The sequence below is a fragment of the Scyliorhinus canicula genome, chromosome 16 (assembly GCF_902713615.1).
Source record: "Scyliorhinus canicula chromosome 16, sScyCan1.1, whole genome shotgun sequence".
Taxonomy (NCBI): Eukaryota; Metazoa; Chordata; class Chondrichthyes; order Carcharhiniformes; family Scyliorhinidae; genus Scyliorhinus; species Scyliorhinus canicula.
This window is the reverse complement of record NC_052161.1, coordinates 129,031,603-129,056,995: the sequence shown is the minus strand read 5'-3', so window position 1 is coordinate 129,056,995 and position 25,393 is coordinate 129,031,603. Positions and strand designations below refer to the sequence as shown.

Genomic DNA, 25,393 nt, shown 5'->3' with positions numbered 1-25,393 from the left:
CCAGACAAGAAGTCAGTGGTACAACAAGCCATTTATTAGGCCAATATTGATGTTAAACTTGCAAGATAAAATACAATGTTAATGCTCTGGGTACATTTTATGCTTGTGTAGCTTCTGTTTGTATACAGAGAAGATTACTTGCAGGGGAAACTTGCACAGACTGATGGTCACTTTACTTTTCCACAAGAGAATGGTGACCGAAAGGCAAGACCCATCTCCTTGCCCCAATTATTATACACAACCTGGCAGCAAGCCATCTACCTACTCAACTGCACCAAATAAACAAATAAGGTACAGGAAACCCCATTTAAAGTCCATTATAACAATACATTTGGTAAATTAGGAATGTTTCCAAAGTAGCATGGTCACTGTTTATGTTTTAATGCAGTTACTAAACATGCCAAGACTTTTTTTTTAAATAAAAGCTGCAACTTTTCCCCAGATTCTCCTGTTGTTCCTATTTCAGCATAAAACTACAGACAGCAACAGTTGATGCCATACTGTGGGGCATTGTCACTTACATGGAACTCTGTAGTATTGAGAATGTGCCGTCCATCTGGACTCCAGCGCGAGGCCACTAACCCAGCTGATCCCTCGTCAATCTTGCAGTGCCAATCAGGCTGCTCCAAGGACCAGACCTGTTTTAAAAAAAGCCACAATCACAGACCCTCCCTGGTCAAAAGCGAGAGCGAGCAAGAGATCACAAGCGCAAACAGCTACTCAACCATCAGCGCAAGCCATATCGAAAGCCAGATCAAGACAGATCGATGCTGGATATCACTGCAAAGGTTATGGTGTCCTTACCTACAATGCCGATATCATGATTTGCAATAGACTACTGTATTTAGTAATGACACACACGTACACACACGACTGTGGCAAAATTTGGCTCCAATTCCATCTGCAAGTTTGCTGATGACACTACCATAATGGGTCGGATCTCGAACAACGATGGCTGAGAGAAATGGAGAACTTAATGGCGTGGTGAAACGACAACAATCTCTCCCTCAAACATCAGCAAAACTAAAGAGCTGGTCACTGACTTCAGGAAGCAAATTACACACAGCTGTCTGCATCAAAGATGCCAAGGTGGAGATGGTTGACCGCTTCAGATTCCTAGGTGTACACATCACCTGCAATCTGTCCTGGTCCACCTACGTCGACCAAGAAAGCACAACAGCACCAAAACTTTCTTGGGAAACTAATGGAAATTCGGCATATCCACATTGACTCTTACCAATTTTTACAGATGTACTATAGTAAGCATCCTATCTGGCCACATCATACCCTGGCATGATAACTGCTAGGCCCAAGACCGTAAGAAACTACAGAGAGTGGTGAACATAGCCCCGTCCATCACGCGAATCCACCTCCCATCCATTGACTGTCTACACATCCCACTGCCTTGGTAAAGCAGCCAAAGACCCTCCCACCCAGGTTACTCTTCCAACTTCTACCATCGGGCAGGAGATCCAAAAGTTTGAGAACACGCACCAACAGGTTCAAAAACAGCTTCTTCCCTGTTGTTACCAGACTCCCGAATGACCCTCTTATGGACTGAACTGATCAGTTCACACATCTTCTCTACTGAGGAGTACTACACACCATATGTTCACTCAATGCCAGTGCCTTTATGAATGTCCTGTTTTTCATGTATGGAATGATCTGTCTGGACTGTACACAGAACAATATTTTTCACTGTACCTCAGTATACCTGACAATAAATTAAATTCAAATCTATAATCACATAGATCCAAACTCTTAAAAGAGCTAAACACACACCAAGCTCCATGGTACCTTTAATGTCCATACGTGAATCAATGCTTGCCCAAGACATCAGACACAAAAGTATCCTTCAAAGCTCCAGCGTAGACGCGCCAACATGCAAGAGGTATCACATGCTGACATGCACAATGCCAAGATTCAAGATCCTGGGCGTGATTCTCCCCTACACGGCAGGGTGGGGGGTCCCAGTGCCGAGGAGTGGCGTGACCCACCCTAAAGGTGCGGAATCCTCCGCACATTCAGGGGCTAGGCCGGCCCTGGAGTGGTTTGCGCCGCACCGGCCGGCGGGGAAAGGGCTTGGCACCACGCCAACTGGCGCGGAAGGGAGCGCCAGCGTGGGCTGGTCATCCCAGCACATGTGCTGGGGGGATTCATCTCTGCGTTGGCCATCGCGGAGGACAACAGTAGCCAACGCGGAACAATAGTGTGCCCCCACGGCACAGGCCAGGCCACCCTGGGCCAGGCCACCCCCCCCCCCCCACTGCCAGATCCCCGTGCCAGCAGGACTGGCCGAAAACGGGCGGCCACTCGGCCCAGAGAATCGCCGGGGGACCCACTGCCAGCGGCCGCCGACCGGCGCTGTGCAATTCCCACCCCAGAAAAATACCCGGCACCAAGGAATTCGGCAGCCAGCAGGGACAGAATTCACGCCGCCCCCGGCGATTCACCGCCCCGGCGGGGGTCGAAGATTCCCACCCCCGATTGTACAAGGTGAGAATTACCTGGCTTAAGCAGTAACTGGCTGAAGTGACTTGGATCAGGTGAATAAAGTGTATGAACTTCCATTTATAGTATCCTTCAAACACCTCAAGTGCTTACAGCAAATGAAGTCATCATTTAGTGTAGGAAATGTGGTAGCCAATTTTCATACAGCAAGGTCTCACAAAACAGCAATGAGATGAGATGATGACTAGATCGTGTGTTTTTGTGCCGTTATTTGAGGGATAAATGTGGACCAGGACACCATGGAGAAATTCCCTACTCTTCTTCAGTGGGATCTTTTACATCCATCCAACATCGTATTACTTGGTTGAACATCTTACCCAAAATATATTACATCCAACAGTGCAGCATCCACTGAGCCAGCATAGATTATGGTCTAAATCGTTGGAGTGGAACTAGAACACAACCTTATAATTCAAGGTGAGGGTGCCACCACTGAACAAAGACTGACGCCATATTACAATGGGCAGAAATTAAGCAAGTGCCCCTGCCCCCCTTAAGAATTCCAGATTAGAGGTGGCGCAGTGGTTAGTACTGCTGCCTCAAGGCGTTGAGGTCCCAAGTTCAATCCCGGCTCTGGGGTCCACTGTCCGTGTGGAGTTTGCACATTCTCCTCTTTTGCGTGGGTTTCGCCCCCACAACCCAAAGATGTGTAAGGTATGTGGATTGGCCCATGCTAAATTGCCCCTTAATTGGAAAAAATGAATTGGGTACTCTAAATTTGAAAAAAAAATTCCAGATTAGATCCTAAACCACTTTCATACAGCAGCAGCAAGAGAAAGGTCCAACAGATTTGGGCCCTTGTTGCAACAACAATCACTAATTTACAGCAAGATAACCAATTGCCCTTTTCCATGCTGCAAAACTGAACGCAAACAAGTTATCTACAATGGGCAGTATCAAACAAGTAATTTAAATCTATTGCTCAAATCTAAGTGCTGGTTTAAGTTAATCCACCAGAACAATCACATTCCACTTGTCACTAAACATTGCATGTCGGAAAGAAATGAGAAATATTCATACACAGGACACAATTGGATTAAATGGTTTTTTCAGATCTCAGTATTATCGGTAGCAAGCTTACAATTTAGTTAAATTAAAAACATACTAGAGCAGACATCTTACAAAACTGTGCCGCATAGAATACTATTTTTTCTGTTCGAGGAGAAATTAATGGAAATTAAATGCATTCCAAAGAAATATAGTCACACACAGACCTACTTTACCTGTACGAGTCCACGCTTGTACATGGCACACAAGATGAAAAGAGAGTCTGCAGACCATTCCACATATTGAATCTGGTCCAAACACGTGTACAGGTGCAGGACCTGCAAGGTGTGCACATCACGGATTACCAGTCGGTATTGGACACAAACAGCCTGCACAAAAATATAAAATACACAAAAATATCAAATACATTATTTCTCCTCCACTGCCAAAAATATTTCACATTTCTTGGACTAGTTATTCAGTCCTTTTGCCTCCAGATATTACCTCCACTCTCAAGATGAGATCCTATGGGAGCACATCATAATTTTGTATCACTGATCTATACCTAACCCTTGACTGCAGACAGTGGCACAATAACTTTCCTTCCGAATGCCTCAGTTATGATCCCTCTAAGTAACATTTACAAACCTCCAAAGATTCAAACTTTCTTCCAGGTGGCCATCTGCAAATAACGTTGATTCCAGCCACGCAATCTGATTTTCAAAAGTCTATCAGCATCTTAAATGAAAAACTGCACTTTCCTTGCAAAAAGATTTCATTGATATATAGCAATGCGCTATTGAATCACCAACTGCAGAAATTTGCTAGGGTGTCGTGGGGTAATGGTGGAGGCATCTAACAGGGAGACTGCAACCATCAATTTAATTTGGAAACGGGCAAAGAACAACAAAAAGGGGATTGAATGAAAATCGAGGAGTTTCCTGAATAATACAAGAACTTACGTAAAATCAAGTACTCTTACATGTATCACAGCAGAGTTCCTATGAGAGCCAGCTTTCAACCTCTTCCTTAAAATATTTTGATTAAAGTTTACATCACGTGAAATGGATGAAATGGTTATAATTTACACGTCCCGCCACCCAGATTCTCTCCCCCCCCCTTCTCCAGGTCCTATCCTAGGCCTTCCTTTCACCATAGATGGTTTGTTTGTGAGGGGCCCTCTAGTCCCTGTGTTGGCATCTCCATGGGCTCCTGCTGGCATTTTCTTGGGCCTCTCCCGATGTTGCCCCCACCCCGTTCCTATCTGCTTTGTGGCCCTGGTGGTTCCTGTGCACCCCCCCCCCCCCAAACACTCCATCGGTTCTATCCATTGTTGGCTTCAAAACAGGTCGGAACAGGCTGATGAATGGCCGCCATGCTTTGTGGAAGCTATCTTCTGACCCTCGGATGGTTTACTTAATCTTCTCCAGGTGGAGAAATTCTGATTGCCAGCCAATCTGCAGGAGAGAGTGGTGTTACTGCCAAGCAGGATTCTCCAGGGGTGATCACCAGGGGTTCAATTACCAGGGTGAATAGGAGCGGGAACAGCGGACATCCCTGCCTGGTCGTCCTGTGCAACTGGAAGTATTCAGAGCTCATGGTATAGGCCCCAACGCTCGCCTTGGGGCATTGTACAGGAGTTTAACCCATGAGGTGAACCCTTTCCCTAGGCCAAACTGCTCCAGTACCTCAATAAGGTACTTTCACCCAACTCAGTCGAAGGCCCTTTCTGCAACCAGGAAGTCTATCATCCCCTGGTGTTCTCTCCTCGGAAGGAGTCAGTATCACATTCAGCAGCGGTCTGGAGGTTTGCCGTTAGCTGTCTACTGGGCCACATAGTCAGTCAGGTCTCTGCCCTTGATCCCCGCTAGCAGGCCCACTATTTAAATATTCTATCACCGAGACTGGTTCTCCTGGTCATCAACCTTCCCCTTCAGGTTCCCTTGGGTCACCACCAATCTTTTTATCTCTGCTTCCAGAGTGACGATCCTGTCACCCTGGTCGGTCAATGCCTTTTGAAGCTACTGGATTGTTTTTTTGAGCCTCCAGTGTCTTCCCCATCCCATTGAGTGGCATCCGTATGGCAACCAGCGCATTCACCACCAGGATCTCCACTTTGATCTCTTCCTTCATCGCGGTCAATTCCTTGGTTAGGAATGTCTTCCATCCTCTCCAGGTGCAGGTTCCCTGCGGCCTCTTGAGCTACTGCTTGCTGACATATTGCTCCTCTTCTCTGCCTTTTCTGTTTAGCGGCTGAAGTTGTCCAAATCTTTGGGCTACATTCAGCCAAATGTGCCTATGTACTATATTCAGGAGGAGAGCCATCTGATGTGTGACTGCTCAGCACATCCTCGTCACCGGACGTAGCTGCCAACCTTTTAATAAACCTATGTGGCCCCTTGTCAAAATAATCTGTTAATTCTAAGAATTTAAACCAATTTGTTAGACACAATTTGACTTAACTCCATGCTGGCTCTTATTGACGAACCCATTCCTTTCCAAATAAAAGTTCCTGTACCTTATAATTATTTCCAATAAACTCCTTCTAATGTTTGGTTGGCTGGCCTGCAATTTCCTGGCTCAACCCTCCCATTTCTTGAAAAGTGGTACAACATTAACACTGCACAGATAATAAATGTCTTTCAAAAAGAATCAGAGATTTAGCACAGGAGACCACTCAGACCATAGTGATTCTGCTGACCATCAGCCATCCAGCCTAATTCCACTTTCCACCTCAGTCCTCGGTTTTGTAGGTTATGACCCTCCAAATGCATGCCCAAGTACCTCTTGAATGTTATGAGGGTTTCTGTCTCCACCACCCTTTCAGGCAGTAGGTTCCAGATCCCTATCACCCTGGGGAGAAAATCCCAACCACCCTCTACATTGGGAAAAAAAAATCACCAATTCGACCCCTTACCCTGAATCTATGCCCCCACCCACCCCCACCGATTATGAACCCCTCAACCAAATGGAATAGGGCCATTTTATCTACCTAGGCCCCTCTAATTGCTGCAACATCAGCCTCCCTGCTGCAAAGAAAACAACCCTGGTCTATCTAATCTTTCCTCATAACAAAAATTCTCAAGCAACATCCTCACACAACTCCTCTGGTGCGCAGAACAGTATTCAAATCAGGCTGTGCCCTAACTAGCGTTTTATGCAGTTCCAGCACTAGCTACTAATAACAGGCAATCCTGTATACTTTCCTAACCACGAACTGTCTGGCCACGTACAGGGATCTGTGGACATGCACTTTCCTAAGCTTCTCAGTATGGAAGGTCGCTCAATGCAAAAGATGCCATCACGATAAGGTCTCACAAACAGACATGAATAACCAATGCGTCTGTTTTTGACAATATTGGACAAAAGTAAAATCTGCAATCTGATGTTTTGTAGAGGAAACTGAGAATGTCACACACAAGCCATTACACTGGAGCTGAACATGTCCGGAATGTTTAATAATATCAATGGGGAAGCAGTGTCCACAGCCGGTCTCCGCCCTTTCGGCGATACAAACACTTACCGAATACCTTCCGTCAGGTGACAGTCTGCACAGCTGATTCGACTGTTTGAAAAGTTCCGAGAAATTCATCGCAACTGCCTCGGCCTGGCAGCTCCGGACCCCCGGCACTCAGCCTGCCCCTGCTCCGGGCCCCGGCCAAAGGCCCTGTCCCTCAGCCTGCCCGCTCCGGACTCCCGGCCCTATCCCTCAGCCTGCCCGCTCCGGACCCCCAGCCCTGTCCCTCGGCCCGCCCGCTCCACACCCCCGGCCACAGTCCCTCAGCCTGCCCGCTCCGGACTCCCGGCCCTGTCCCTCGGCCTGCCCGCTCCGGACTCCCGGCCCTGTCCCTCGGCCTGCCCGCTCCGGACCCCCGGCACTCAGCCTGCCCACTCCGGGTTTTGGCCACAGGCCCTGTCCCTCGGCCTGCCCGCTCCGGACCCCGGGTTTGACTGGACTGGACTGGACCGCCTTTAAACCACGCTCTCCGGCTCTGTGGCCGTTTGGGTTTCCAAAAACCGTTTAACCGTCATTTGAACACAGCGAGCCCGCCGGAAGAGTCGGGCTTTGTACTGTGATTGACAGCCATTTCCACCAATGGCAACGGGGGGTAACGGAAGCTGATACCGCGGCCTTCTGGGAATTGTAGTTTCTTGGTCGGGGTGAGGAACCAACGGATTCCTGAGAGGGATTTCGCATTTGGAATGAGACCCCGGGCAGAGTAAAGTATGAGGGGGGACTGCCAGGGCAAATCGATCGAATATAATCTTAGAACCCGTTACTTTTTTCCTGTTGACTGCCCAAACGAGCTGTTTAAAGTGGTCAGATTTGAGATTATGTCATGGCTTCATAGACAACTGTCGCTTTGCAACAAATTCTCCTCAATATTTGCACAACCGTGTGTACTTAATATTTGTTCAGTCTGATTTTTTTTACCTGAGTCATGCAAACCACAATAATGTTACTGCACAACATGAAATTTTCACTTCTTTAAAGAAAAGTCTAAATCCCCAGACTATGAAATATAGTCCATCCACAATTCCATTGCAAGAAGAACAGCAGTTGTTCATTTTCTGAGGGCAACTGTGGTTGGGCAATAAAGGAAGCGTTGCCCACACAACAAAAGAAAATATTAGAGGACAGCGGGCCTCTCTTAGCAGGAGACGAGCATTACAGGATTGTCATCCACTAGGAATGAAGAGGGCTGGCTGTGCTGAGATAGAAGTCCAGGTAAAAAATAGCAGCCAATTTGAAAACAATAATGTGGCCAGTAGATCAACTCGTTCCATTATAAAGACAGTTAAGATATATTTTTATTCAATCTAGGCAGCATGCGCGTCCTGATGTTTATACTATTGTTTTCCTACATTTTTCTGCAGTTTTGTGTTACTGTCTTAATACAGTAACATGTGTAACAGTGTTGCCTGGTCTGTATGATTGTTTTACTCAGTTGCTACTCAGAGTGTATCTATAACCGAATGTTACAGCACAAGCGAGTGCTAAATCAATCCGTCAAATAAACCATTATTAAACTGGGTCCTGTTTGCCTGTTTCGATGGAAATTAAAGATCTGTTTGCACTATCGGAAGAAGAGGAAGGATTGCCCTGGCCAACACTCGTTCCCATCAGCACTGAAATTAAATAGATTAATTGGTTATTTGTCTGATTTCCGCTTTGTGTTGCTGACATTATAGTTGCCCGCCCCCATGTCTATATTAGAACAATCACTGACTACACTTGAAAATAAACTCACTTTGTGAAGCACATACAGATAGTTTAGATGCTGTAATAATGGTGCTTGTAAATGCAAATATTGCTTGTTTCCTTCTATTTTGTAAACTTCCCTTGAGACTTTCAAAGATTAGCCAAGAGTTTCGAAGGATTGATATTTCACATTATAAAGTGCCACCCGATTTGGTTTTGCAAATTCCTTTTTGGGTTTGATTTTTTTTTTCCACATGATTTTGTTTTTGGATTTAATCTGTTTTTCAGAGTCATTATTAAAAGTGTATTTTGCCATTTCTTTGTTCTTTACTGAGCCGTTTCTCTCTCTCCTGTTAATTGTATTTTCTTCCCGCCCGTAGAAGCCATAGTGGCGGCTGTGCCTTTGGCAGACGTGACTCTCCCACTCTCTCTTGTCTCTGAATGAATCAGCCTTTATATACAGTATATACAAAAACAGCCAGAGACTCTCCCTCTGGCCCCCAGCCAGGCGGAGCTGTCAGTCTCTACCCTCTCTTTCTCCAGCCCAGGTAACACTGACCCATCTCAAATGCACTCTCCCGTTGCTGAACCGGGAGGGACGCCTGCTCTGAGTTCCCCAAATCTCGGACAATGTTGTTGAATTGAACTCCGGGCAATACACACACACCGCCTGTGACCAGCAGGGAGTCAGACGTTGTCTTCAATCTGCATTCGCAAGGCGACCGCAGCAACTCGCCTAACGCCAGGTGAGAAAAGGGGATTTTGGCAGTTTCTGCGGTAGATCCGGGCTAAAATAATCCACTTCTTTTACTGTGTTTTTTTTTGCATGCCCAACATTGAAACAGCCTGTGGTATTTTAAACTTTGAAAGTTGGCTCGATCTCTTACATGTTTTTTTAATGATAATGTGTTTTCCCTTGTGATACTCTATAACTGCTCAGGCTACTTCACAACGCTCAATATTTTGATGGTTACTCTAAATATAAATTATTTCCTCCGACATAGGGTGAGATGTATTTATAATGCTACATATATATTTGATGGCGGAAGAACAAAAGTGTTTTATTTCCTTGCCGGCATCGTATTGTGCTCAATTTCAAACCATTCGAGATTTTATGCATAATTTTAGCAATTTTAGCTTTTATTCGATGCAAAATTGTCTTGCGCTCATTATCATTCTAAATAAGCTGTACTATCTCAGTACGAACTTCAGTTGATAATTTCAGATATTTAATCTTTCGTTTACAAATTATTGTTTAAAATATTCAGTGCATTGAACCCCAAATTTCCCCTCAATAATCTTATTTAATTGAAGGTGTGCCCTGCTAATTTAAAATATAGTCTTTCATATCCAGATTGTATAACCAGCCATACAGTGCCATTGTGGCTATTATGGATTTTGTGCAGATGTATGCCAGAAATACGGCAAGTTCTGTCATGTTTGCAAAAATGTTTTAAATTGAACAAGATACTGAGGAACAATTATTGCTTTTTAAAGTCGGGTGTAGGCAAATCCTATTAGAATGTATTTTGTATATCCTTAGAAAGGCAGGCAGGCGGTGGAAGAAGCCTAGTGATTCGTTATCTGACATTATAGAACATGAGTTTCCCTGTTCCTTTTCCATGAAAATGGGGTTCCTTACCTTGTGTAATGGGAGCTAGCGAATTATTGTATTGTATTGTAGACTGCTTTCAGTCTTTTTAAAGATGCACTGTTTTCGTGAAAAAGTATCCGAGAAGCCCTTTTTCATTATTTGTTTGCAAACACTTGAGTACAGTGACTAAAATTGTGACAAAACACCACCTCATTTCAGAATGACATCAACATAGTAAAACTGGCACAACAGCAGACTTTGCCTCCTAGCTTCCCCAACAATGAGAAATATGTTTACAAATGCTTTTTTTCCATGAAGGTGGGTTCCCTTCAAAGGTGAAATCACTAAAAGGGCTATCTGCAGGAGGCTTCAACTGTCACGGGCAATAAACAGTTTTGCTTTCTTTCCACTATGATGCTGTAAACTTCCTTTTCATCGTTTTCAATTTGCACTGGTAAGATTGCCAATTCTAAGATTTTTTTTGTGTTTCAGGCAGTTGGTGCTTGAGAAAGAGGCGAGTCTGTGAGCAGGAAAGTTTGTGATTACAGTCTAGCATCTTTCACGACCTTGGAATGTCCTGTAGCACTTTAAACCAAGGAAGTGCTGTTACTGTTGTAATGTAGGACAAGGCAGCAGTCAAATTGCACACAGCAATGCCCACAAAAAGCAATAAATGACCAAATATTCAGTGTTAATTATGTTGATTAAGGGATAAATACTGGAAATGACCCTGAATTTGTCTTCAAACAGTATCATGTGATCTTTTATATTCACCTGAGAGGGTGGCAGACAGAGCATCATACAGGACAATACAATCTCAATACTAAACTGTCAGCTTGGATCATTTATTCAAAGTCTCTGGAGAGGTACTTGAACCCACAACCTCGTGATTCAGAGATGAACATGCTACCAAATGAGCCAAGGCTGACGCCTTTAAAATAAAGTTTTATCAATAAATGAAATGGACACAGGTAGATCAGATATTTAGAAGATAATTGATGATGAAGACCTTTTGGCCGATTAAATTTTGTCTTTCTAGAATGATTTAAAAGAGCTTCCATTCTAAATCCAATTGGTCTTTAGATCATTCCATGGTTTCCTCTTCCACGGCTGTATCTGTGAGTCCATTATCTTTGTTAATTATGCTTTCTGAAATGGCAAACGTCCTAATATCAATCCTAAATTTGTCTTTTTCTGATTTGAATCTATGGCCTTTTGTCCTACTATAAGTTTGATTCTTCTGTCAAAAACAAAATATTGTGGATGCTGAAAATATTAAATAAAAACGAAAATGCTGGAAATATTTAGCAAGTTAGGGAGTATTTGGTGAGAGAAAGAGAATTAATATTTCAGGTCAGTGACCATTTGTCAGAAGTGGAAAAGGTTAGAGATATAACAGGATGTAACAAGCACAGAGAGAGGGAGAAGGAAATAACAAAATGGAAGGTCTTTGATAGGGTGGAAGGTACAAAGAACAATACAGCACAGGAACAGGCCCTTCAGCCCGCCAACCCTGTACCGGTCATGGTACCAACCTTTGCCAAAACCCTCAGCACTTCCTCGTGCCGTATCCCTCTATACCCATCCTATACATCTGTTTGTCAAGATGCCTTTTGAAAACCGTTAATGTATCTGCTTCAACAATCTGCCTCCCCTAGCAATGCGTTTCAGGCACTCACCCTCTGTAAAAAAAAAAAACCTGCCTCGCACATCTCCTCTAAACTTTGACCCGCGGACCTTAAACCTATGCCCCCTGGTGACTGACCACTCCACCGTGGGAAAGCGTGCCTGCCCATCCACTCTATCCATGCCCCTCATAATCTTGTATATCTCTATCAGGTCACCCCTCAACCACCATCTGTCTAATAGAACATAGAACAGTACAGCACAGAACAGGCCCTTCGGCCCTCGATGTTGTGCCGAGCAATGATCACCCTACTCAAACCCACGTATCCACCCTATACCCGTAACCCAACAACTCCCCCCCCCCCCCCCCCCCCCTTAACCTTACTATTAGGACACTATGGGCAATTTAGCATGGCCAATCCACCTAACCCGCACATCTTTGGATTGTGGGAGGAAACCGGAGCACCCGGAGGAAACCCACGCACACACGGGGAGGACGTGCAGACTCCACACAGACAGACTAATGAAAACAGTCTGAGTCTATTCAGCCTCTCCACGTAGCAAACACCCTCAAGACCATGCAACATCCTGGCAAACCTCCTCTACACCCTCTCCAAAGCCTCCACATCCTTCTGGTAATGTGGCAAACAGGATTGTACGCAATATTCCAAGTGCGGCCTTACCAAGGTTCTATACAACTGTATCGTGGCTTGCCAGTTTTTATACTCAATGCCCCATCCAATGAAGGCAAGCATTCCGTAAGCTTTCTTGACTACCTTGTCTACCTTCGAACATCTGTGGACCTGCACGCCCAGATCGCTCTGACTTTCTATATTCTTAAGAGTTTTGCCATTTATGTTATATTTCCCCTCTATGTTAGACCTACCAAAATGCATTTGTCCGGATTAAACTCCATTTGCTATTTTTCTGCCCAAGTCTCCAACTTATCTATGTCTTGCTGTATCCTCTGACAATGACAATCCTCAACACTATCTGCCACTCCACCAACCTTGGTGTCATCCGCGAACGTACTAATCAGATCAGCTACATTTTCCTCCAAATCTTTTAAGTATACTACAAACAACAGAGGCCCCAGCACAGATCCCTGTGGAACACCACTAGTCACAACCTTCCATTCAGAAAAACACCCTTCTACAGCTACCCTTTGCCTTCTGTGACCAAGCCAGTTCTGTATCCATCTTACCACCTCACCTCTGATCCCGTGTAACTTCACATTTTGTATCATGAAGCATCTTGTCAAAGGCTTTACTGAAGTCCATGTAAACAACATCCATCACCCTCCCCTCATCAATCATCTTTGTCACCTCCTCAAGAAAACTCGATCAAGTTAGTGAGGCACGACCTCCCCTTCACAAAACCATGCTGTCTATCGCTAATGAGTCCATTTGTTTCCAAATGGGTATAAATCCTGTCCCTGAGTATTCTCTCCAATAATTTACCTACTACCAATGTGAGGCTCACCGGCCTTTAGTTTCCAGGATTATCCCCGCTACTTTTCATAAATAGCGGTACCATATTAGCTATTCTCCAGTACTCTGGGATATCACCTGTAGCCAATGAGGATACAAAGATGTCAGTCAAGACCCCATCAATTTCCTCCCTTGCTTCCCTCAGTATTCTGGGGTAAATCCCATCCGGCCCAGGAGACTTATCTACCTTAATATCTTTTAAAAGACCCAATACCTCCTCCTTTTTGATAACATGATCCAGACTATCCATACACCCTACCCAAGAATCATCTTCCACAAAACCCCCAGGGGCTGGTTTAGCTCACTCAACTAAATCGCTGTCTTTTTAAAGCAGGCCAGCAGCACGGTTCGATTCCCATACCAGCCTCCCCGGACAGGCGCTGGAATGTGGCGACTAGGGGCTTTTCACAGTAGCTTCATTGAAGCCTACTCGTGACAATAAAGCGATTTTCATTTCATTTTTTTCATTTCTTTGGTGAACACTGATGCAAAGTAGTCATTTAGTACCTCGCCCATTTCCTCTGGCTCAACGCATAGATTCCCCCCACTGCCCTTAAGTGGCCCATTCCTTTCCCTGGCCACCCTCTTGCTTTTTACATATGAATAAAAAGCTTTGGGATGCACCTTAATTCTACTTGGCAAGGAATTTTCATATGGAGCAAATATTAAATGACTAAAGGCAAAAGGAGATAGTAATGGGACCAGTAAAGAAACCAAAGATGAGTTTGGAGGAGGCATAAATGGGAAAAGTGGAATTATCACTAACAGTTGCTGTATTAAAAAAAAAATGGGTGCAGGAATTAATTCTTGAATTCAGTGTTGAGTCCTGGAGGCTATAAGAGTGTTCAGTTGAAAGGTGAGACATTGTTCCTCGGGCTTGGGCTAAGCTTCATTGAATAGTGTAGGAAGTCAAAGATAGAGAGGTTGAAGTGGACGTGGAATGCAAAATGAAAATGACAAGCAACTAGAAGCTAGGGGTCATGCTTGTTGATCAATGGAGGTGTTCCAAAGTGGTCACCCATTCTGTATTTGTTCTTCCCAGCGTAGAGGAGTCCACATCATGAGCAGTGAATGGAGTGCACTACATTAAAATTAGCACAAGTAAGTCACTGTTGTACTTCCAAAGGATTGCTTGGGACCTTGGGCCGTAGTAAAGGAGGAGCTAAAAAGGCAGGTATTTCATCTTGTGCACTTTTATTGGAAGGGGACCAGTGATTGAGGAATGGCCGAGGATGTCACAGAGAGGGAGCACTCTCTTTGGAATACTCATGGGAGGGGAGAGTAAAATGTGGCATCACCTTGGAGGTGGCAGAAACAGCAGAGGGTGATTCTGAAGACTGGAAGTTGAGGACTCGAGGAACACTGTCCTGGTTCTTAGAGGGAGGGGAAGTGACGGGAGCAGAATGAGGGATACGGAATGGATAAAGCCAAGGGCCGGATCAACCATGGTGATAGGGAATTCTCAGTTTTGGAAAATGTCAGACATATTGGAAATACTGGTATGAAAGATGGCATCAATAAAACAGATGAGGCAGAAACACTGCAGAGAATGAAGTAGCGACTTTGCAGGAAGTGGGGTGGGAGGAAGTGTAGTTCAGGTATCTGTGGGAATCCATGACTTACATAAGATAGTGACCAATAGCCTATCCACAGAAATGAAGACAGAAGTCAAGGAAGGGAAGGGATGACCTGGAGATGCACCATGTAAAAATAAGGAAAGAGTGGAAATTGGAAGCAAAGTTGATGAAATTTTCCAATTTGGATGAGAGCCAGAAATGGTACCAATGTACTGAAAATGAGTTGAAGGAGAGAATATGAATAGGATCTGGACAAAGAATGTTCCATTCATCCCACAAAAGGCAAGCACAGCTAGGATCCATATCGTTCCCATAACAACTTTCATTTGGAGGCAGTAAGTGGACTCAAAGCAGAAAGTTGTTAGATTTGGGAATCAGCCTGGGGGAAGAGGACTCAGCCTGGGGGAAGAGGACTGTCATGGATGGGAACAGATTCAGTTCCTGTCTGAGGAAAAAAAATGGAGATTCCTCACATTGACCTGATAGGGAATAGAGTTTTAGTGGGATTTAACATCGGTGGAGAAAAGGAGACAGTTGGGATTGGGAAACTGGAAACCGCTAAAATGGCAGGGGCTATCAGAAAAGTGGTGAATCTAGGTGGGAAGAAACTGGACCAAGAAAATTTTAAAAATATAATCATGCTGGAAGAAATCAGTTCCTTGGGGCAAGAGCAGTTTGAAACAATTGGTCTAACAGAGCAGCCTGGTCTGTGAATCTTGAGAAGGAACGAGAAGCAAACTTTGCAGCATTGAGGATCAATGGTTGACAGCCATGGAGAGAACATCTGCAGAGATGAGATTGGTAACAATCCCAAAAACAATGGCATGATGTTCAGTGCTGGGGTCATGGTCCCAGGAAAGGTAGGAAGAGGTGTCAGAGAGTTGGCTTTTAGTCTCTGTGAGGTAGAGGTTGGTTCACAAAATGACAAAACTCTACCCTTGTCAGCTGGTTTAGCACAGTGGGCTAATTAGCTGGCTTGTAATGCAGAACAACGCCAGCAGCACGGGTTCAATTCCCGTACTAGCCTCCCTGAACAGGCGCCAGAATGTGGCGATAAGCTATTATTATTATTATTATGTTTAATGGCATTGTTCGGGTTGGTCATGAGAGAATGGAATGCTGAAAGTTCTGAGGGAGATAGTTTAGAGTCCGTGAAGAGAGCAGAGAAATTGAACCAGCCAGCGACACACCAGTTCTCAATTAAAATATCCATTGAGGGTTAAGGCCAACCTACGTATCCAGGTAAAACAAGACATCTGAAGCCATGAGAAAGATTCTGATATGCAGGTGTAAGACTCCTGGCTAAAGAAGTGGGCATGGAGGTGAAGGTGAGGGAACGTGTTAGTGTTGGGCTGAGCTCAAAATATATAGAGGCAGGGGCAAAAGGGGATGAAGCTGAAGCCTTTGTTACAGATTGGTTGGTTGTTCAGGGTCAGAGAGGGAAAGGTCCGTGGGGATATCAAAACATTGGAAAGCGTGATATTGGAAGAAAGGATGGGTAGCAGGAAAGCGAAGGGGAAGAGGATCTCAAGGTGCACTGATATCCAAGAGTTGTTGGAGCTTGTAATCCTTGATACTTAAAAGGAAGAAATAAAGCTTTTGTTAAAGTTTGGATGAGGAAAGGATGAATTGGAACTGAGGACCAGGAGATCTTTGAGTGCTGCTGACGTGAGAGGGAGTATGCGGTGATGCAAGACATTGAGTGTGGATCTCAGGATGCATGAGAGCAGTAGTTCAAGTAATGATGAACATCTTCGAGTTACTTGTAATCGTGGGTGGATCCGTAACAATTAGTGGGAATTTCAGTTCTAATCCATGTTTGTTGTCTAAGGAAATCTGAGCTTGAGACGATTGTTGAGGAAAGAGATATGGTTGTGAAAGTGAGTTTTCATAAATCCCTGACCAAACACAGGAACTAAAACAGAAAGCAATGAAGATGAACAATGTAAGAGAGACAAACAAATCCTCTGTCTGAGAGAAGAGTGAAACTTCGCTAAGGCGGGCATTCCTGGAAAAAATGTGGCAGTGAATTAAACACAAAAGCATAATACTGCAGATGCTAGAAATCAGAAGTAAAAGTAATAGAAACCGCTGGAAATACAAAGATAGGCGGCATCTATGGAAAGAGAAACAGAGTTAATGTTTTAGGTCGATGACCATCAGAGCTCGAAAAAGTTACAGATGTATCAGTTTTTCAGCAACTATAGTGGGAGGGAGAGGGGGAAAGAAGAAAGGTGATAGTCTGTGATGAAATGGGAAGCAGAAGAGATTAAATGACAAAAGGAGATGGGAATTGGACAAATAAAGAAAAAAAAAGATGGGTTGAGAGGAACTACGTTGGTGAAAAGCCGAATTATCAGCAGTAGTTGTAATTTTTTCGTGTTTTTAGGTTATCAATCTTTTCATGGGATTCCTGAAATGGAAATAATTAGTTTTTTTCAGTTTTCCCCCTAGTCTCTCAAATATGATGGCTTTTGATGGAGCCAAGAGTCTTTCAGTGCATAGACCGTGGCTGCTATTCTTCACATCCGAGTCTGATAGCATGAACTGTAGCTATGTGGTAGTCCAAAGAGTTGAACAGATAATCGCGGCTTTTAAAAATAATTTCACAAGATGTAGGCATTGCTACGCCAACATTTAATGCCCATCCCTAATTGCCCTTGAGAAGGTGTTAGAGTGCCACCTTCTTGAACCGTTGTGGCCCATGTGGTGTAGGTTTACCTACAGTTAACCTTTCACAACTAAGGGAAGATTTGTTGTCTAAGTAAAATCTAAGCACAAATCACATTGAAGACCTTTGTTGAAATTCTGGCCAGCTCAGAAAAACTAATTTGGTTGCAAGAGACATAGAATCACATTTCAGTTTGGAATTGCAAATAAATGTAATGGTTTAAAAACTACCCCAACTTTATTATATAAATCTAATTTTATTCTGACCCTTCATCTATGAATGTTATCAAAAACCATCGTGAGAAGGTGGGGGAAAAGTACAGGTAAAAGACCAGAGGCTATTCTCAATGACTATGTAACCACTTGACCAGAATCTAAAACATTAAATTATTGAGAAATATTATTCCACCAATGTTTGTTTTGGAGCAGCACGGTGGCGCAGTGGTTAGCACCTCACGGCACCGAGGACTCTGGTTCGATCCCAGCCCCGGGTCACTGTCCGTGTGGAGTCTCCCCTGTCTGCGTGGGTCTCACTTCCCCACAACCCAAAGATGTGCAGAGTAGGTGGATTGGCCACGTTAAACTGCCCAACTGTCCATTAATTGGAAAGAAAAAGAACTGGGCACTTCAAATTTAAAAAAAGCAATGTTTGTTTTACCCATTCACAAATCCTACCTTCAGATGCAAGTAGAGTACTGTAAGGGCTCCTGCTGCAGATTCCCTTAGTTCCCATTCCTTTTATTTTGTCTTTATCGTTTTTGGTCCATGCATCGTTAATGGAGACATATCTTTAAGTTGAGCAGAAGAAGTAAGGAACTCCCAAGTGTTAAACTAGTACACTGTTATAAAGGTTTACATTTTGGGCAGAGGAACCCAGACTTTATAGTACCCAGGGGATTGGAGGAGTTTGTTTCGATCGGGTGGCTGATGGCCAATGGATAGGCCAGAGACCATATTCTGCCTGGCAACCAAAAGCGATTGGTTCCTGTTCAGAGAGTTTTTTCAGAGACAACCCAGGAGAAGCCACTGGGCCTTCAAGGTGGAAGCAGCTCCCTTTAGCTCTGCTGCCTGCTGTCTGAAGGCAGAAATTTCTAGACCATGAGAAAAGAAGCTCCCTTGCTTGCTCGCTCCCTCGCCCGCCCTCTCCCTCGCCCGCCCTCTCCCTCGCCCGCCCTCTCCCTCGCCCGCCCTCTCCCTCGCCCGCCCTCTCCCTCGCCCGCCCTCTCCCTCGCCCGCCCTCTCCCTCGCCCGCCCTCTCCCTCGCCCGCCCTCTCCCTCGCCCGCCCTCTCCCTCGCCCGCCCCCTCCCTCGCCCGCCCCCTCCCTCGCCCGCCCCCCCCCCCCTCGCCCGCCCCCCCCCCCCCCCTCGCCCGCCCTCTCTTCTCTCTCTTGAATGCTGGATGCCTGAGTCTACAGCAAAAACCATTACAAGCTGAAAGAAGATAACATTCATCTGAAAGCCTAGGCTGAAGAAACTAACTGGGAGATATCCATCATCATTATTTTGCACCCCTCTTTGCCCTGTGTGTGTGTGTGGGTGGTGGGGGTTAGAAATTAGATAGTAGCTAACCTATTATAGTGGTTGCTGATTTAATTATAGTTACTTTGAATAAGTGAAATGACTTTCAATTTACAAACCTGGTGCGTGTAGTTATTGGGAAGCCAAAGATATATATATATGTATATAGAAAAGAACTTGTACTGGAACAGGTTGAATGTAGGGTTTGCCGGTTGAAACATCAGAGGTTTCATACAGTATATATTGTACCTGTAATAGACAGGCTCAACACGTTGTATATATTGTTTTTGACCTGAACAAGGGCAGATGGAGTACATGCAGTACCTGTACAGGGACAGACCTCACGTAATACTAGACACCTTCTTTGTCCTAGGAGAGGTGCAGCAATTTATTATATAGTTCCAAAAAATTTAAATACTTCACAAACATTAACTGTAATTGAAATTTGTCATTTAAGTGATCTGTGGGTAATGGCAGACTCGGCCTATTATTCAGGCAGGAAAGTTGAGATCACCTTGTTGATTGTTGGTGTGTAGTTTTAGATCAGGAAAGATATGTTAAACCAGTTGTAAAGGGACAAACAGTTATATAACTAAATAAAAATAGGCACCAAATATTTTTGACATAAAGCAGATCTGTGGCACTGGAAAGTTAGGAGAAATTAAATCATAGGAAAGCTTTCCTGTTGTATTAGATTAAACAAATGTACGGTGGCCTGGTGGAGTAGTTAGCACTGCTGTCTCACGGCGTTGAGGACAGGCCCCAGGTCACTGTCCATGTGGAGTTTGCACTGACTGCCAAGAAACAATCTTCTTACATAGTTCCATTCATACAAACGTTAGTGTTATGCTTCACTATTTTTCTTTGTACAATTCTGTTGCCCTTTAATACAACTTAAACTTTCTTATCACCAGTGTGACTTTACAATTACAGAGGGCGCGATCTATTGAAATTTATTCTAAGTGTGGCAGTCAGCGGGAATCGCCGGGTGTTTCCCGACGGCCGACCTGGCAAGGCCGTCACTGTTATCTAACATTAATTATAGCACTTAATGATGCCCCACGTGCTTTACGCTGCAAATGACTGTCCCGTCAGCTGATTCGCCGTGACCGCGCCTGGCAGCTCCCTGCTAACGAGGGGGAGCAGCACTTAAACCCCTGACGGCGTGCAGCCATTTCATCGCGCAGACCAGCTCTGCAATTCAGAGATGCGGACCTGGCCAGGCTCATGGACGCGGTTAAGTCCAGGAAGGAATAGCATGTTCCTCCGAGGGGGTCAGATGGTCAGCCACAGGTCAGCCTGGGATGCTGTGGCAGCAGCCATCGGCGTGGGGAGTGTGACCAGGAGAACCTGCATCCAGTACTGGAAGAAGAGCAACAACCTCCACCGGGCCGCATGGATGAGTTGACATTGATCCCCTGGCACTAGTCCTGCCTGCCATCCCCAGATACCCCCTCTCCGGTGACCCTGCGCCTGGCACCGCCCCTCCCCAAGCACATGCCTGTGCCCCAGCACACCCTGGCACCCACCACCCCTTCCATGCCTGGTAGCAATGCCTAGGGGGTCCATAGTCCCAGAGGCTAAGGCCACGGGAGATGGTGGTGGCAATGCTTGGTGTGCGGCACCGGGACCAACACTGCTAGGGTGGTGACCACAGTGGAGAGTCTGGAGCGTGGCTTCAGCAGCATGAGTGGTGGTGTGCAAGGCGTGTGGCTCAGTCAGTGATGGCATGGCTGAGAACCTCGATAGCATGTCCGAGTCACTGGCGGACATGTCCCTGACACAGGTGGACGTTGCTGAGGCGCTGCAAAGCATGTCCTGGTTGCTAAGGACTGTGTCCCAGGTGCAGTTGAACATTCGTGAGGTGCTGCTGAGCATGGCCTGCTCACAGAGGGGCATTGCCGAGGGCATCAACATCACAGTGTAGAGCCACGTGACGCAAAGACATCCAGAGCCCAATCCAGTTGCACCGCCATCCCGAGGGGACCTCCAGGACCCGATCAGGAGAAGAGAGCGCTGGAGGCCGACCCGGAGCTCCTTTGGGGAGACAGCGGTGGTCACTAGCTCACCCAAGTCCTTTCCCCCCCCCCCCCCCCCCCCCCCCCCCACCACCACCACCACCACCACCACGGCAACGGTGCACCATGGGGTCAGCGCGCAGAACAGGGTGGCACGGCAAGACATGTGTCACCGTCAAGTCATCAGGGGACCTCCGGCCCAAGGCCCTCCAGAAGACACCCACCAGGGGCATCAAAGGCCACAGGATGCAGTATGCAGCAGGCTGCCTCCCCCTCTTAATGTGTATCCTGGTGACGTGGCAATAGAACACAGAGGGCTAAGCGCATCAGAATTTCTGGGGGGAGGGGGAGTGGCACCATTGGAATCTAGGGACAATTGATCTGCCCCATTACAAAGTTGGCTACTCACCTTGGATCCCCAAAGCAACCATGGCTCTGGCTTCACGTTTTTAAACAGGTGTCCTGAAAGGTGCCCGTGTGACTGCTTGCTGGGGAAGCGGTTAGATCACGGGTGACCGTGCGATAGGGGATCCATCCCATTAATAGTATGGAGATTGGACTTAATTGGTGACCAGGGACTGGTTTAGCACAGGGCTAAATCGCCGGCTTTGAAAGCAGACCAAGGCAAGCCAGAAGCACGGTTCAATTCCCCTACCAGCCTCCTCGAACAGGCACCGGAATGTGGCGACTAGGGGCTTTTCACAGTAACTTCATTTGAAGCCTACTTGTGACAAGCAATTTTCATTTACTTTCCTTATTGGTTTTTCGCCACACGTGGCGGAATTCGGATCTCGCCAATGGGAGCGGGCCGGTTAGATCAGAAACTAATCGGTGCCTGGCTTGGTTCCTAATTTTGGCCTCGCCCGCAATCTAATCGGCCCATTCGATTTCACTCCTGGTGCCATGAGGCTAGTAGATCGTGGCCAGAAGTGGCTTTCTGTTAAATATCCCATTGTAATCATATGTTTCTTTGTTGCTTCAGCGTGCAGGCATTACGACACCACCCAAATAAACAATTTTATCCATTGCTCTATTTCCATATTACTCTAAGGGGAGTTTTTTGGAAACCCATCCTCGTTTGTCATTACCATTGATTTTATCTTTTTGACATGAAGTGCATTGTGTTTGTAGTTCTCCAATCAGGTGTCCCTTCTACCATTACAGCAAAACCTGTCTAGCCAAAGTCAGAAATCATGCCCTTTTAAGACTTTGACTGTGATTCCTCATTCTTTCTGCACTCTTTGACACACCTCCCTTCTTCAAAGCTTTTCCTCAGCTGTCCAGCTCACTGAGACTGCTCTTGATCAATTTCACATTTGCCTATTTGATTGTAGCCAGAATATCTACAGCAATGGGCTAAGCTTCTGACCCCATTTATTCTCCATCAAAAAGCCTACCAACTTCATTCCCTTTAATATCTACTGCCTCTCCCCTTGACTGAGCCCACTGAACCTCACATCCATTCCTTTGTCACTTCCAGATGCCACTATTCCAATGTTCGTTCATTCCTCACTTTCCACAAACATAAGTTAATCCTTTCTTGTATACATCTACATCAGATCTCTCTTATTCTCATCCAATGTCCTTACTGACATACATTGGCTCTTGGTTCTCTATGGCCCCCAATTTAAGTTTTCATCATTGTATTTAAGTCTCATCATTGCTTTCCTATCTCGTAACCTCCTCCAGTCCAAGAACTCCCACTCTTGTAACCTCTTCAGTCCTCTGACTCTGGTAGTTTGTGCTTTTGCCCATGAGTACCACATTCAGCCTTCTCGGCCCTATGCTCTGAAATTTTCTCCCGAATCTCCTCTGCCATTCCAAAGATGTCCAGGTCAGATGGATTGGCCATGCTAAATTGCCCTTCTTGTCCAAAAAGGTTACTGGGTTACGGGAATAGGGTGAAGGTGTGGCAATCAGTGGGGTGGTCTTTCCAACATCCAGTGCAGACTTGATGGGCCGAATGACCTCCTTCTGCACTGTAGATTCTATGATTCCACGATCCTCTTTCCCATTAAGATTCTCTTTAAAATCCACCTCCAACCAAGCATTTGGTAAGCTCTCTTATCCTCCTTGATCCACATTTTTGCCTGTTTATACCTGTCTGAAGTACCTTGGTTGGAATATTTTACTTCTACATTTTATGCAGGTTGTTGCTGTTATTGCTGATGTATTATGCTAGAAATTGGGGTATTTTTAAATTACAGAATATTAAATCTACTCATTTGGTTCCCAGGTTCACAAGAGCGTACGGTCATGTTCGGCACTAATGTTGTATCTCAGAGCCTAGACCTTCTCTGGGGGATCGAAGGCCATTTCAATTAAAGGTGTGGCGTTACGGGCTTCAGGAATCAAGTTTGGGCATATGGAACAAAAATAAGTGAATGTTAATTAACACACTGATGTACATACTCCCGAGTACATCTACATCCATTTATCTCTTATTTGCCCCTTAGGCAACCACATTGCGCAAGACAGTTGAGGAGTGTGGCTCATAAGCATCATCCAATCATGATTCTATTTATGTGTGTTAAACCCCATGCTAGGATTCGTCACACTTGCATCAATCATTTATCGCGGTTTGATTCAAATCAGCTCCTCACAAGTAAAATTTCTAAAGAAGATTGTCAACAGTTGAACTTGACTTCTCATTAAAACAATGGAAGTCAAAATCCTGGATGCATTTGAGAAACAGTTGCAGGCTGTTTCGGGGACAGAGTGGGGGCTACTTCAGTGGCAGGGTGTGTTTTGAAACCTGAAAGCAGTAAACATAACATGCAACTAGGAAAATACATTCAGCCATGACAAACCGGCTCTTTTCAACTGTCCACATGAAATTCCTAGTTTTATTAGTTGTTCTCAACTTGAAACTCCTGAAGAAATTCTGCTTCCCCAGGTAATCTGTCAAGGAGATCAAACTGATAAAAAAAAACAGCCTCAGCTGCACTTCAACCTTGACCAAATGTATTCTACTAGTAACACTCCTGAAGTTCTAGCAGATGCAGAACCCAACTGATCCCAATGTTTGATTCCCTTTATCTAATTTCTCCCTTGTGATCTTTAATTTGTTGACAACTAGATATTACTGCAGCTAATTTTTCAAGGATGCAGTTGACCTCCCTTTGAAGGAACATGTGAACATAGAATTTACAGTGCAGAAGGAGGCCATTCGGCCCATTGAGTCTGCACCGGCCCTTGGAAAGAGCACCCCACTTAAACCCCACACCTGCACCCTAGCCCCGTAACCCAGTAACCCCACTTAACCTTATTGGACACGAAGGGCAATTTAGCGTGGCCATTCCACCTAACCTGCACATCTTTGGACTGTAGGAGGGACCCGGAGGAAACACGGGGGGAACGTGCAGACGCCGCACAGACAGTGACCCAAGCCGGGAATCGAACCTGGGACCCTGGCGCTGTGAAGCAACAGTGCTAGCCACTGTGCTACCGGGAAGGGGAATGCCTTACCTAGAACCATAGTATTTAACTATCAGAAAGGAGCCCATTTGGTCCATTGTGTTGCCTGTTTGAAAATTCTCAGCAGTGCTAGATTTTCCAGGCTCAATTGTCTTCTGCTCAGGATTGAGGACTGAAAGAATTTAATCCATCAAATTTCCCATCATTATTAACGCACCCACAGTTCGCTAGCCAAGCAGCATAACCTGATGTGACAAGTATATATGAGTATAAAAACAATACCAGGAACATAGTATTTTTTATCTCATTTTTAAAATCTCCTTTTTGCCAAAATAGTGTAATAATAATATGAAACGAATCCCTACACATACCGCCTTAATTATTTGCAACGAGACCTGTTCGACAAGTGTACAATCCTAAGGGAAGCAAACGTTTCATCTGAGGCTTGCTAATTTAATGATTGCTATTTGTGTTAACACCAATGCCTAGAAAAACTAGGACCAGAGGACACAGCCTCAGACTGAAGAGACGATCCTTTAAAACAGAGATGATGGGGAATTCCTTCAGCCAGATGGTAGTGAATCTGTGGAACTCTTTGCCACAGAAAGCTGTGGAGGCCAAATCACTGAGTGTTTTTAAGACAGAGATAGATTCTTGATTAATAGTGGGCAGCACGGTACCACTGTGGTTAGCACTGTTGCTTCACAGCGCCAGGGACCCGTGTTCGATTCCTTGCTTGGGTCACTGTGCGGAGTCTGCATGTTCTCCCTGTGTCTGCGTGG

The 25,393-nt window shown here is 45.2% G+C and overlaps 2 protein-coding genes across 4 annotated transcripts in view; one reads left to right on the top strand and one right to left on the bottom strand.

Moving 5' to 3' along the window:
- wrap73 (WD repeat containing, antisense to TP73) overlaps nucleotides 1-7,555 on the bottom strand; it is a 41,231-nt gene extending 33,676 nt beyond the window's left edge. The window contains exons 1-3 of one of the 2 annotated variants that reach the window (XM_038822024.1): nucleotides 7,022-7,555; nucleotides 3,735-3,887; nucleotides 522-638 (exon numbers count right to left, since the gene is read on the bottom strand). In XM_038822024.1, the coding sequence (XP_038677952.1) occupies nucleotides 522-638; nucleotides 3,735-3,887; nucleotides 7,022-7,090 (339 nt within the window). In that variant the 5' untranslated portion in view covers nucleotides 7,091-7,555. The remainder of the gene's footprint in view (nucleotides 1-521; nucleotides 639-3,734; nucleotides 3,888-7,021) is intronic. The other variant, XM_038822025.1, reaches the window with a different exon arrangement.
- A 1,299-nt stretch (nucleotides 7,556-8,854) lies between these two features.
- tp73 (tumor protein p73) overlaps nucleotides 8,855-25,393 on the top strand; it is a 240,042-nt gene continuing 223,503 nt past the window's right edge. The window contains exon 1 of one of the 2 annotated variants that reach the window (XM_038821912.1): nucleotides 8,855-9,447. The gene's annotated coding sequence lies outside the window, so the exon portion shown is untranslated. The remainder of the gene's footprint in view (nucleotides 9,448-25,393) is intronic. The other variant, XM_038821910.1, reaches the window with a different exon arrangement.